Genomic DNA, 13,001 nt, shown 5'->3' with positions numbered 1-13,001 from the left:
CACCCACTAGTAGGAGTAAAACAGGTCAATTCCAACAGCACTATAGAGGTATTAACTCACTTCAGGGGAAAGGCACGCTCAACTCGGGTAGACAGTCTGTGAGGGTTCAGACGTGCGCTGGGTGCAGATTCAGGGAAATCGTACAGAAATAGATTAAAATCTGCACTCTCAGTTGCAGAGATGATATTTAACCAACTCTGATTGCTCTTTATGTCACTCACTTGGCTTTGGAAATTAAATCTACTGGGTTAGAGTTTGAGATTTAAACATAAAGCTTAATGATTATATGTGCATGTAATAATTATTCAGATAGAAACTGAGACAGATCTCCAGACTAACGCTCTCTAAGCACAGACTACTGATAAATCAGCAGAAAACACTGATTGTAGACACATTTAATTACAACTACCTTGGGTTTATATTAGGTGAACGGAACATTTGACTTTCAAGGAGGGTATGGATGTCATATTGCAGACCTGTGGGTGGAGCACTTAGAGCAGGGATCAATAAGATGAATCGTGGATATTCCACTTTATCCTAAGCTATACGGTTCCCCCGTCTGATCAGTAATGGACTATGTATTCCTCTGGTATATGGTGGGCGCTTAAATGGCTGCTGTTCTTCTGATGTATTTACTGATATATCTGAGTCACCTCTCTAACTTATTAATTATTCAGGAAAAGTGAAGAAATGTTTTATTTCCCCCGGACGGACTGAATTTCTAACGATTCCATTTTCAATCTTAGTTCACAGAACAAGACAAAAAGTAATGTGCAGGATGCACACAGAGATTAAATAAACCCGGTGTTATTTCAAAGGGAACACATTTTAAATGAACCAGGTGTCACTTCAAAAAGGAACACAGATTGGATTGTGGTACATGTAGGCCGTGTTGGGACCCATGAAAAAGTGCTTAGAAAATGAGTTTCGTTCCCATGTCAAGCGAACTACGCATTCAATGCATTTTTTCATAGATAATACCCTTCTAGACTTTGGGTAAAAAGTTCTACTCATAAAAACCTGCTGTTTTTTTTTTTATAGCCATAAATGTATAAACAGTTTATAACCAAAAAACGAAAATCGTGTGCTGCTGTTTTTGCTTGTAAAATGTGTTTTTGGCAACAATTTTTTTTTCTCAAATGTCAAATGCATATACATAACATCTGACATAAGTATTGGTGCCTTTAGTTTACTCAGTCATATGTGAATTTATATCATGAAATGTAGCATATTTGTTAAAGAATATGCTTCAACTTAAGTGTTTGCCACACAGTACAATGAAACCTACACAGTAAATTGTGTCAAGAGCTTATGTTTCATACATAGAAAATGTCTCATCCTAATGTGTAATGAAAGGTAGAAAAGAAAATCAGGGCACCTTGGACCAACATGGCAGAAAATCTATCAAAATGTTACCACGCCCCCTAAATTGGAATAATGCAACAAATGGACAAGACTAAGAATTAAAGTAGTAGAGGTCAGAATTATTACAACATATGGTATGAAACATTTATTTATTTACAAGTGGGTCACAGCAAAGGGTCACAGCATCTGTCATCTGTACATCCACCCCCCCGGCCAAGGAAATATATGAAAATTGAAAATACAAAATAACATACAAATGCATAATAATTGTTGAAAAAAAAAAGTAGTAGGCCTACATGGTAACATGTTGGGTTACTCATCCCTATCACTTTCATCAGAGTCATCATCCCATGTAGGCCTACCTCTTTCTTCTGTTTCCTTTGACACATTTTCACAGTCCTGGCAGTGACATAAATCAGTGCAAAACAGTTTTGCAGACATACATGAACATCTTTCAGTCTCACATTTGCTTTTTTTGCAATTACAGTGGACTACCTGCAACACACTATCAGGGGCAGGATTTCTAGTCATCCATTGTACTGTTAACTCCCCATCCTCCATGACCCATCCACTGCCAATGGGTGAAGGAGCACACATCCTACTAGTCAGAGAACGTCTCATCACTGCTGCTTGGTAGTTTGCCCTTTTGCAATGTTGGTGGAGAGCATCACTTGTTGGGGGAATGTACAGTTCTGGCAAAGCTGATGATGCCGTACAGAATGATTTGTACCTTGCATCATTCACGTTTTTGGCAGATGATTGGCCATACAGGTAGCACACATATTTGCTCAGTGTGTTGAAAGTTGACTGGTCAAGGTTAAAACTGCTGCCAAGATGAACCTGCTTGGCTTACCTCAGTTGACTCAAAGAATGCCAAAGAGGTAACCTAAAAGTTCCTCAGACAGATTGAGGCGCAGCTTCCTCAGTGTAAGCAGAAGTCTCTGAGTATCACTAAGTGACTGTTTTGCAGGAGGTGGTAAACTTGGTGACACAAAATTGAACAACAACATGAAAGTCCTGTGAAGAATTTCATTTTGCTGTCATCAAATTCTGAAGGATCAAGAGTACGATGTTTCAACTCACTTTCTAATTTGTTGACTTTATCCCTAAGTGATTGACATTCAGCATTTAAAGATTTAATCTGTTCATGTAATGAGGCAATGTCATTTTGTGTTTCCTCTGTCTGCCCAATGCCTGGGACTTCAACAACAGTCTGTACCTCTGCTGTACTTCGATCAGTGATGGAGGTGAAACCAAATAACCTTGGCACGTAGTCAGGATGTAGAGGATCATCACTCTTTTCCCCTTAAATAACAAAAACAACAAAAACATTTACTAGAAATATGATATTAATTTGTTTACATATATGGGGTGTTTTCACATATGTCCTGTTTCAGACATCAGCCTCAAAACAAACTCATCCGGGACGGGGCTGCCAAATCATTGTGAGATTATTTTTTTACATTAACCACTGGAACAATAGCATCCCTATTCTGGAGGGAACATTTGCAGAAAATAGCAGATCTACAAGCTCACAACATTGTTGGTGTAGAGCAGGGGTAGGCAGCTTTAACCACGGGTGCTAAGGGTGACCACTGGCACACACTGGAAATGCCAGTGTCTCACTCTAATGCCAGTCTGGCATTAGAGTGAGAGAGGATTAGCCTGCATGTCTGTAACTGTGTACAAATGGAACCAATGGACCCCATTGGACCCTTCTTAGGAACCAAATGGACCTTACAGGTCTGTAACTCTGAGAGATGGAACCAAATGGACCCTTACAGCCTGAGTGTACAAATGGACACATGCAGGTCTGTAACTCTGACACTATGGGTCCATTTGGTTCCATTCGTACACTCTCAGAGTAAGTCCATTTGTGCAATAACAATCAAACGTTATGTGGGTCCTTGAAAAAAACAAACAAAAAAAGTTTGATATTAAACCACTGTAGTGGTTATCAGTGGACTCTTAATGTGTCATATAAATCAGTGTCATACGATATTCTGAGGGAAACCATGGAGACTTAACATTCAGTAACTGCAGGGTGTGTTGATCAATAAGAACATTAACATTAAAGTCTTTCCACGGACTCACGTAACATGTTGATGAGTAATTACTCCTGACCAGATCTCTTTCCGGGTAACGGACTATGTTAATCCACTAATTGGTCCACAAGAAGAGAACTCCGTTAGGTTCGTTTAAAACGGGACATTGTGTGAAAAGGCCCTTTTACATTGAACGTATGGTTTTACAAAAAAAGCAACATACCTGACACAAAGTGAAAGTGGCACCCCCAAATCCATGTAGCCCTGAAACATGACTACATCGGCGAAGTGCAGCGATCCATTTACTTCTTTTTTCTTTACATTTCGGCAGTCTGTAAAAGGATAGCTCCGAGTTCTTTTTTAATCTGTTTGTACAGTCAATCGCACAACGGCTCTTTCCCATTTTCCCAGTTTAGAGAATGAAAACAGCGTCGCAACAGTGAGTTGCTAGGTTGCTATGGACAACAAAAAGTTCTTCCGCATACGAAGACGTTACGCGCATACTCAAGGGAATAAAGCGGCTACGCGATTGGTCCACGTGACCAAAACCACACCAATCCCCTTGCACATATTATTACGCCTTGTAAGAAATAGTCCCGTATTAGATCGCGGATTATAAAATAACTGCAGCGTCGGACGAGTAGAACTTTTTTATTTAGACTGTCTACCTATAAATCTCGTTTATGGAGAAAAAATTGTGTAGTCCCCCTTCCGTGGGAACGGACCTGAACGAAAAGGGACCTCACCACACGGCCTAATGATGCTCTGCTCCGCTCACGCTTCTGTGACTAAATATGAAACCATGCTTTAGAAGGCTTTGGCCCGTCTCCATGGCGACATGGGAGAGTTTGGAAGCAAAAACACTCAAGATTAATGTTCAAACCACGGTGTGATGTGATGTGTGTGTGTGTGTGTGTGTGTGTGGGGACAGACAGACAGACAGACAGACAGACAGACAGACAGACAGACAGACAGACAGACAGACAGACAGACAGACAGACAGAGACTACAGAGTCACCCTGGTAGTTTTGAAGATCGATGCACGCAAGCCCGCACAGCCATTCAGTTTCCACAATTCGCTAACACAACCTGCCGATCGAGTGTCACAGCTTGAAATAACAGAAATGACCAACATTAAATTAATATGCATATCAATGGTGACGGTCCATTGTGTCAATCTACTATTTAACAAATGTGCAGAACTGCAGATGATCAGAAATCAGCAGAGAGTTATCGATACTCTATGCCGAATTGAAGTGGACTCGGTCGCAGACTTTTTTTTTTCCCCTGGAAATAAAAATGTCTGGGTTTGTCTGAAGCAGTCTAAAGAGTTGGATAACAGTGGCTAATGGATTCATGAACCAATTAAATTACAGAGGTTACGTTTGCAAGGTAAATGCATAACACAAACGTTTCCCTATTATGCAAGTAAATAGAATACAATTTGATGTGGGTTAACAAATAGGCCTACATTAAAGAGGTTATTTCAATTAGTGATCGCTTGCGAGCGTGTGCGCGCGATACATAGCCCCACTAGTTAAAAAATCCACAGCACATCCCTGTAATGGTAGCGTATCTGTTCTCTAGACGGGTGCTACACCAGAATGCTGCGTGCAGTACTTAACACCAGCAAGAGTGTACATGTTACCAACAGACTAGACAGAGCTGGTCTGAGGACCACCTAGACTAGACAGAGCTGGTCTGAGGACCACCTAGACAGAGCTGGTCTGAGGACCACCTAGACAGAGCTGGTCTGAGGACCACCTAGAGAGATCTGGTCTGAGGAGCGTGCCACTCACCGTTGAAGCTTCCGTTGCGGATGTACTTGAGCAGCGTCTTGCCCTCGGCGGTCTCCATCTGGGGGCAGACCCCCGGGTGGTCGGGACACAGGTCTCTGTGCATGGCGTGGAGGGCGTGAGCCATGGCGTACACCGCGTCGATCACAAACTGCACCTTGCCCTCCTGCTCGTACTTGGAGTCGATGCCGATGCGCTCTTGGCCTGGGGCGGGGGGGGGGGTCAAATAGCATATTATGTAGACATAGCACTCTATACTCCTAGTTTCATTGTACAGATATTCAGTGTTGGGCAGTAGCTAGCTACAAGTAGCGACGCTACATAGCTTAACTACATTTATCAGTAGCGTCGCTCCTTTTGAACCAAGTAGCGTTTTCTGTAGTGTAGCTATTTTTAGATCCAAGTAGTGATGTAGCGTCCAACAAACGCTATACGTTACAAATTGACTGTTAAATAAAGATTTGCTCCTTTTTTTCACCGCAGAACGTTTCTCACTGGGCGCGTTTCTATAGTAGCAGTGGTTGTGGGTTTCCCTGGTCTCTCCAGTTCATTTGGAAACAGAATAAAATACTCCAAACCAGATATAGAAGTCCTATACAGCATAATTTTGATCCAAATTTTCTGTTTGGATGCATGGGTTGTCAAGGCCAGAAAGTCGTTTTTTGCCAGTCAGTAGGCATTCCTGCATAACTTCCGGGTTTGATGATGATGTCACACACTGACATACCCTTTTACTGAACACACACTCTATAGAGAGACGAGGAGAAATCATTTTTACTGAACCAAACACTCTAGAGATGATTGCTACCAGAATATGGAGCTAGCAGCAACTTTAAGCCTAGCTCAGACCAAAGATTTGCAACAGTATAAAGACCAACTAGTAAGCCTAGTTATATAGCTTGAAGATCTGCTACAAATAAAGAGAAAAAAAATGGATGGGCTAAGCAGATCTAGCAAGGAGGGACAGGTTATGTTCCAGAGCCTGGGGGCTACAGATACCAAATGGTTTTCTTGCTAGTTTTGGGCTGGACCAGCCTTAACTTATCAGCATCTCTCAGAGCAGTAGAACTGTAGGTGTTCCAGGAGCTCAGAGAGATAGCGAGGGGCTGCAGCCCATTTAAAGATAAGAGAAACCTCAAAATCAATCATAAAAGGGGCACGGTGGCACAGTTGGTAGTGCTGTCGCCTCACAGCTAGAAGGTCCTGGGTTTGATTCCCGCTCGTGACGCTGTGGGTGCTGGCGGCGTGTTTCCTCCTCTGCGTCATCAGTGCCCATACCCGAAGGCGGGGTTGGCGAAAGGGCCTTTCTGTGTGGAGTTTGCATGTTCTCCCCGTGTCCCCTAGGGTAGGTACCCTCACAAAAAACATGCAGTGATCCTGGTCACTAAACTGCCTCCCCCTGGCCAGCCGGGGCGCCTGATGGAGGGGAAAGGAACTGGTTGCAATAACGTGTTCCTTCCACGCGCTACGTCCAACCAGGGAAACTCCCCCCTGTCAGGTGTAAAGGAGCAACTTGGACCCTCAGGCATGAAGGAAGCATGAGTTCAAGTCCGTTGCTCTCCCCTTGTCCCCCATATATGGGGACTAGGTTGGTGGAGGGTGTGTAGAGCCCAGGATCACATTAGATGATTGACACAGGGGTGAAAAATGAGTTACAAAATCGTGGGATAAAAAATAAAAAATAAATAAATCAATCATAAAAGTAGCAGGGAGCCAGACGGTGACGGTTTGCATTTCTTCAGTTTGTTTTTAGTTTAGTCTGTGAATTCTCATTCTGCTAGACTTAACAGATCTTACACACAGAAAGGGCATAGTAGGAAAAGTAGTGTGTGCTTTTGCTATCTTGTATTTCCAAATGGAGGGGGGAAAAAAGCAGAGATAGACTCAACTGTGAGACAAGAACACTCGGCTGCTGTGAGACAGAAGTGATTTGTAGCCAAAAGAGTCAGATTGGGTGATATTAAGGGCGGAGCGATGCACACTCAGACGGTAAGCACCGCCAGACATTGTACACTGACATTGACACTGTACGCTGCCATTCATCGGTCACATCTTTCTGCCCAGGAGTCTGAGACCACGAGGATATAGATTCATCGGTCACATCTTTCTGCCCAGGAGTCTGAGACCACGAGGATAGATTCATCGGTCACATCTTTCTGCCCAGGAGTCTGAGATCATGAGGATAGATTCATCGGTCACATCTTTCTGCCCAGGAGTCTGAGACGGTCACGTCTTTCTGAGACCACGAGGATATAGATTCATCGGTCACATCTTTCTGCCCAGGAGTCTGAGACGGTCACATATTTCTGACGACGAGGATCACAGTGAACTTTGGTACGCCACTCTGCTTTGGTGACTCCACGCCGCCTCATCTCCTCCCTCCAGTGCGTTGGCCTTTCACCACCGGCCTCCGTAAAGGTCTGTGTCCTGCTTGAATGAACTATGTACAACCTCCGCCGGATTTATACTTTTATTTTAAATATACAAATGTACATGGCACATTTAGAAAGTGGAGACCTGCACAGATTTAAGTGGTAAGCTTAGCATAATATGGAAGTTGAATTCAGTCACTTGAAAAATTAACTGGAAGTAGGATGGATTATACCAGCAATGGTGAAAAAAGTACTATGTGCAGGGACTAAGATATCTCTCTCTCTCTCTTAATTAAGAACGTCAAAGTGTAAAGTGTCCCGCGATCATATTTTAATTCACCCGAAACATAAACTTTGTAACCGCGATCAACACTACTTTAGTTATGGGCTTTGAATAAAGCTTGTTTTCACCCAAAAACCCAATATGGGAAAAGAAGGTAATTGCATCATCAGCCTCAGTGATGTCTGGACTACAAGGAGATGTATTTATTTGCATTTATTAATGACATTGTTTGAACGGTTTAGGGTTTACTCAGCCTGTGATGTCTGGAATACAAGGTGATTTATTTATTTGTATTTTATTTATATTTGATGTATTTGCAGCGAATGAAGAATAATCCACACAATACAAAAATAATCAATGAATTGAAGTAAAGCAGAGGCCAAAATTAACTCCAACCCAACACTCACAGGCCCCTTTTACACCCAAAAAACCTTGCTTCTAGAACTGGTTCCTTTCTAGATTCTTTGGAACGATTTCACGGAAGAACCGGCAGACATTTTTTGGTTCCAGTTCCGAACCAACTTTCTGAATTCTGAACCAATTCATTTCCAGTGTAAACACTTTGAACTGGTTCAATATTAGACGGCGGGGGTCATTTTTACATTTAAAGTGCCATGATTCGTTTTCCACCCTAAAACATGATCATCATAATTATAAGGAGGAAGATATACAGTATTTGTTCAAATCTTTACAAAAATATATATTTATTTTATTTCACCAGTTAGTAAATTAATAGCGGGGGACGGGGACGGGGGGGGGGGGGGGGCTAACGCTCCGGTTCGGTCTCTATCCTTTTATTACTCCTCCTCCTCCTCCTCCTCCTCCTCATCCCTCGCATGGCGGTGATGAGGGATCAGAGGGGACGACGTTGACCCGGTCAGGGGGTTCGAGGTGGACGACGTCCATCGCTGTCCCGCGACGGACACAACGACCGTCTGAGAGCGAGCGGCGTGAAGCCATGGGAGAGGTCACCAGCAATCCAAGCTGACATTTCAGCCTGTTTTTTTTCACGCACACGCACACAATAACCTTCCAGCTGCGAGAGCTGTGAGCGGAGAGCGCTGTGACTTCAAAAAGCTTTTCAATGGAGAGAAAATAAATATATAAATAAATCTCCCTTCTGATATGAAAAGGTTGAAAATGGATTGCAGTTTTACAGCGTTTGTGTTTGCTGTTATGGAAGCTTGGGATTCTTCCGGTCTGCCTGAAGAGGACAAGCGTTTGACATGTTTAACGTGATAAAAGGAACCAAAGTCACAAACAGAATGGAAACTAAATCCCCCCAAACTGAAAAACAGTAATTTATGTCATGTTGTAATTACTGTCCTCGGTTCTAGATAGATAGATAGATAGATAGATAGATAGATAGGTTGTATTTGTCATTTTTACAACTGTGAACAGCAGAAAAATGAAATTTCGATGTGCTGAGTGCACGAGCCGCAGCAACATAAGTCGCTCCGCCACAAACTTCTCTTTACATCATAGAAAAAAAGAAAATAGGGGTGGGGGGGGGGGAAGCATAGAGGGGAGTAAGATGATAATACTCGGCTGTGCAGGCACGTTTCTGGGTGGGGGTGGCGGGGGGCTTGGGCCAGGCATAAAAAAAGCTCTCTTCCTACGCAAGCCATCGAAGGGATGAGCTGCGCGGGGGTAGAAGGCGGCTGTGTGTAAAGACATGTGTGTCCATGAGAACAGTTCGGTGGAAAGTTAATTTCCCATGTGTTTGTGTAAGTGTGTTCTTGGCATATCTCCCGGAGGTCATGTCACGTTGCCTCATTGTCCTGCGTTATCATGGCGGGTTCAGTGGAGACGAACACGGCCCAGACGAAGACACAACAGGTGTCAGGGAGGGTGGGGGTTGAGGTGGGGGGCAGAGGATCTTTTCTTAAAGATATTTTTTTTTTGCGGCTTACGCCTTTTATTGATTTTTTAAGGGACAGATAGTAGGCTGACAGGAAACAGGAGAGAGATGGGGGGATGACATGCGGTAAAGGCCGTGTCGGGTTCGGGAGTCGAACCCGCGGCACACCGCGACTGGATCACCAGTCCGGTGCCCAGACCGTTACGCTACGGCCTGGGCCAGAGGATCTTTTCTTACGCTGTCTCTTCTTGTGGAGATTGTCAATTGGGGGGGGAAATCCAGATTCAGTTTAGAGCGAGGAATAGCAATATGGATATTTCTCCTCTATGTCCGTTATGGCTCTCTGTCAGTCATAGTATATATAATCATCTATACCAGGGAACCTTAGAGTATATACTCTAAGGTAGCAACACAATGCTGCGTGCGCTGCGTGCGTGCGGTATCGCACGTAGCAACACAATGCTGCTTCGTAGCAACACACATCAATGCTGCGTGTGCTGCGTGCGTGCGGTATCGCACGTGTGTGTGTGTAGTCGCACGTGTGTGTCGTTCTCCTCTCATAGTGGTATGTGGACTGTGGTAGTCGTCGCTAAACCACGCGACAATCATTATTATGCATCTTGAACAACACTGGGATTATTTATGGACCTGCAGCAGTAGGTGAGTAATTACTTTTATCTATGTTGGACGTTTGTGTTGCTGCATCATGAGCTTGGAGATCTGCTGTGTTGCTGCATCATGAGCTTGGAGATCTGCTATTTTCAACTGTAAAGTACATTTTGATGTCAATTCTCTGTGTGTGTGTGTGTGTGTGTGTGTGTGTGTGTGTGTGTGTGTGTGTGTGTGTGTGTGTGTGTGTGTGTGTGTGTGTGTGTGTGTGTGTGTGTGTGAGAAACAGAATATGTTACATGATTATGCATTGTGAGCTGGTAGATCTGCTATTTTCAACTGTACTGTACTTCAAGTGCAATTTGTTCCCAATACTGTGTGTGTGTGTGTGTGTGTGTGTGTGTGTGTGTGTGTGTGTGTGTGTGTGTGTGTGTGTGTGTGTGTGTGTGGCGCTGAGTATGACGCTCAGCGTTGGGTTCCTATTAATAAAATGTGCACTGCAAAATCTGCCAATACTTCTCAGTACAAAACTGTCACTATAGGCCTGTGACCCAGAGCCCTGACTTTACTGAGACAAAGAGGTGTGAAATAGGACACCAGCCATAAAATAGGGGGAAGCCACCAGCTTTCTCTCACAGGCCAACTGACACAGCGGGGGTGCCGTGGACACATCTCCAGTCCACTGTCCCTATAGAGCATGGTGGGCACACAATCAGCACATGGGGAAAGCTGTAAGCTGACCAATGGCTGAGTGGTTCACTTCCTGGGACAAATGCTTCCTGGGGCTGCAAACAGCCAATCACAGGGAGAGCTGAAGCCAGAGGGGTTAGACCCACCCTGGAGGGAGGTCTAATAGAACAGAGGGTTTAAATCACCTAGCGTGTGTCCCCTTGGACCAGATTCAAATTAAACAACCAAGATGAATCCACAACCTCGTGTACATGCACGATGAACAAGCCCTGTATTACACTGCACGGCGACCAAACGCAGCCTCACATTGACCAATGGTAAATATGAATTCATGCAATAACTATGAATAATGCTATCTATGTGTTGTATTGTAAACCTGTAAACTGACAAATGTATTATGTATTCTGTCTCATCATTCAATCAAAAGTCTAACCAAAGACCAACTAACCCAATCTAAAAGAGCACCAGCTCATTGTGTTTAAATGTATGTTTATGAAATATAATAAAAGTATATAAAGACACATGAGTAATGTTATTTAGATTGCGAAAGACCGGAGATTCGAGTAAATACGTTTGACCCTGTGTGAAGTTGTTTTCCCTTTCAGAGGGATAGGTAGCACGATATGTTATCAATTAGCAAAGAAATCGTAGCAAGCTGTAAATCTGAACAGTGTGTGTGTGTGTGTGTGTGTGTGTGTGTGTGTGTGTGTGTGTGTGTGTGTGTGTGTGTGTGTGTGTGTGTGTGTGTGTGTGTGTGTGTGTGTGTGTGTGTGTGTGAGGCCAGAGAACTATAAGACAAACGCACATGGAATGGGAAATAGAGGGGGGGGGGAATGGAAATGGTAGGGTTTTTATTTTTGGTATTTGACTTTGCTACTGATGATTGTACGCAACAGGCCCTTTTTGATGTCAATCAATCAAGTCATCTCAGGTCATCTCAAGCAGCAGATGCAAAAATCGTTTTTTATATTCAAATTATATATATTTTTAGGGCCATGTCATGTGGTCTAACTGCAAAGCCTTTGTGATCTATACTGGTAGATCCTGATCTACCTTTTGGGCACCGCTTAACGTCAGATCAGCGGTTTTGTCGGCCAGCGCCAAAAATGCTCCCGACAGCATAATCGGAGGAAATACCGGGCAGTGTGTATGAGCCATAACCTGTTGACTACACTACACTACACTAATAAGGACACATAATAATAACTAATAACCCATCCGTTACTACATGTGGAGTCAACTCCCGCAATTTCCTTCTTCCCATAGTGCGCGGCAAAGTAACTCTGGGATGAGCGGCCGCGAAATTCTAGTATATATATATATTATGAAAATAGCAGATCTACCCACAATGCATCAGAATGTACTGTGAGCTTGTATATATTATGAAAATAGCAGATCTACCCACAATGCATCAGAATGTACTGTGAGCTTGTACATCTGCTATTTTGCAAATGGCCGAAATGTAAATTGAAAAAACTCTACAAACAAAGTACAAATACCTCAAAAAATTACTTTACTTAAGTACTGTAGATGTACTTTCCACAACTGGTGAAATGCCACAGTGCAATAGGTGGTAATACAAAGTGCTCATATGTGCAGTTGGCAGAAAACACTAGCCTAGGAATGTTCAATTAATCTACTGCACTGGGTTTTAGGTCTCATCAGTTTGTTAGAATGTTAGATTAATCTACAGATTTTTTGTTTAGGTCTCGTCAGTTTGGAGGTAGACCAACATTTGAAACACTTAAATTAAGCGTCGATATGGACTATGCTATCGGGGCTGCTGGTGAAACTAGACTACAGGGGCAATTCTTCAAATAGACCCCATGGCCAGTCATTTGGAATCAATAGGGGAAAAAAGGGTATTTTAGACTTGCTTTAACCTGACGTCGAAATAAAAAAAAGATCTTCTAAATGCTGACAGTTTTCTGAAATGCCTATGTTTCTTTATCAGTGCCAGTGGTGCTTAATATAATAATA

General features: G+C 43.2%; 2 protein-coding genes across 2 annotated transcripts in view; both read right to left on the bottom strand.

Annotated features, from left to right (window-relative positions):
* LOC310861189 (chemerin-like receptor 1) overlaps positions 1-13,001 on the bottom strand; it is a 173,355-nt gene that overhangs the window by 75,501 nt on the left and 84,853 nt on the right. The window lies entirely within an intron of this gene.
* Positions 1-13,001, bottom strand: part of LOC310861270 (metabotropic glutamate receptor 7-like) — a gene marked incomplete at both ends in the record, with an annotated part of 128,553 nt that overhangs the window by 52,210 nt on the left and 63,342 nt on the right. The window contains one exon of the mRNA XM_083768668.1: positions 5,206-5,410. Within this exon, the coding sequence (XP_083624794.1) occupies positions 5,206-5,410 (205 nt within the window). The remainder of the gene's footprint in view (positions 1-5,205; positions 5,411-13,001) is intronic.

Source organism: Protomyctophum parallelum (genome assembly GCF_964188405.1).
Source record: "Protomyctophum parallelum genome assembly, chromosome: 7".
Taxonomy (NCBI): domain Eukaryota; kingdom Metazoa; phylum Chordata; class Actinopteri; order Myctophiformes; family Myctophidae; genus Protomyctophum; species Protomyctophum parallelum.
Note: the sequence above shows the minus strand (reverse complement) of the source record. Positions and strands in the feature narration are given on the sequence as shown.